This window comes from Phytophthora parasitica (genome assembly GCF_000247585.1).
Source record: "Phytophthora parasitica INRA-310 unplaced genomic scaffold supercont2.20, whole genome shotgun sequence".
NCBI classification, from domain to species: Eukaryota; Oomycota; class Peronosporomycetes; order Peronosporales; family Peronosporaceae; genus Phytophthora; species Phytophthora nicotianae.
The window spans coordinates 82,327-83,475 of record NW_008649006.1 but is presented as its reverse complement, the minus strand read 5'-3'; the positions used below and the strand labels follow the sequence as shown (position 1 = coordinate 83,475).

The 1,149-nt window shown below is 57.1% G+C and overlaps 1 protein-coding gene across 1 annotated transcript; it reads left to right on the top strand.

Moving 5' to 3' along the window:
- Nucleotides 1-616, top strand: PPTG_09977 (hypothetical protein; the record flags this gene model as incomplete). Its single annotated transcript, XM_008905222.1, has 2 exons — nt 1-333; nt 413-616. The coding sequence occupies 2 exons, from the start codon at nt 1-3 to the stop codon at nt 614-616; spliced, it is 537 nt and encodes a 178-aa protein (XP_008903470.1).
- Nucleotides 617-1,149: the final 533 nt, after the last annotated feature.

The window sequence follows — 1,149 nt, the reverse complement described above, 5'->3', positions numbered from 1 at the left end:
ATGGCTGTGCCTGCTGCGTCTGCTGCTGCTGCTAGCCCGGCTTTCACCGCTCCCTCGCCTCGCTCGCCGACCGTACGGCCTGTGGTGCTTCCAAGCGACTCTTTGGTGGCACCACCGACCAGCATGGCTTCGCCCGCTTCTTCTGAGTCCCACACGTCGGACGAGGTACTCCTTGCGAGCTTTCTCTACTGGGGTCCCGATAGTGATTTCGGTTCCCGTGCTCATGCTCGTTCTCGCGCTCGTTCGTCGACGCCGCCTGCTCCTACTGAAGTCGCTGCCGTTCTGGCTGCCATGGTCGATGCTCCTGCTGTTGCTGTGACTCTGCCGTCACCTGTGCGACGCGGCTGCTGAAGCTCCTGGCTCAAGTCTTGTTCCTCCCCGTTCGGTTACGCCTCCTGTTGGTTCCTCCGAGACCGCTTCGGCTACGCCTCACGATGCCTCTACGTCGTCGCCGCCCAGCGCGCTCCAGGAACACATCTACGAGATTACGGTCGAAGGGTTGTGTGGAGATTACGTTGATGGTGATGTCGCGGATGATGATAGCGTTGCAGCTGAGGATGTTGCTCTTCAAGCGGTGGGTTTGCTTAACGACGAAGATGAGGAGGACACCCAATGATCGAAGCGCACTCGACTTCGTCGTGGTGATGAGACGTCGGACTGGCACCCCTTTCCGCTTCCCAAAGCTCCGGAGAGACATCCAACCACGAACCATCGCAACCACTACAATTCGGATGCTCCTTGGAACTATGCGAACTCGGCTGGGATCACACGCTTGCTTGATGTCGAAGTAGAATTTTGGCGCAGCTGCTATCTTGTTCAGTGGAAGGGTCGTCCACTGCAGATGAGCTGGGTCTGGATGGAGTTGCTGGACAAGGAATCGACGCGGTACATGATGCAATATGTCGACGAGTGGAAGGATTCTGGTTCTAAGGAAACCTTTATGGGGTGGTCCGACGATCATGATAGTGCTTCCGAAGCTGGTACGTGTTTCATGGATGCGTTCCGCTGCGCGCTGTACCATCTTGGTCGGCCCAATCTGGTTACCATGGAGATGTGGGATAAGTATGAGAAAACTCGTCCCGAGGCGATTGCGTTTGGCGTGTCTCGCGAAGACGTCACGGAGTTCTGGAAGACGCTTCAGCGCCAAAG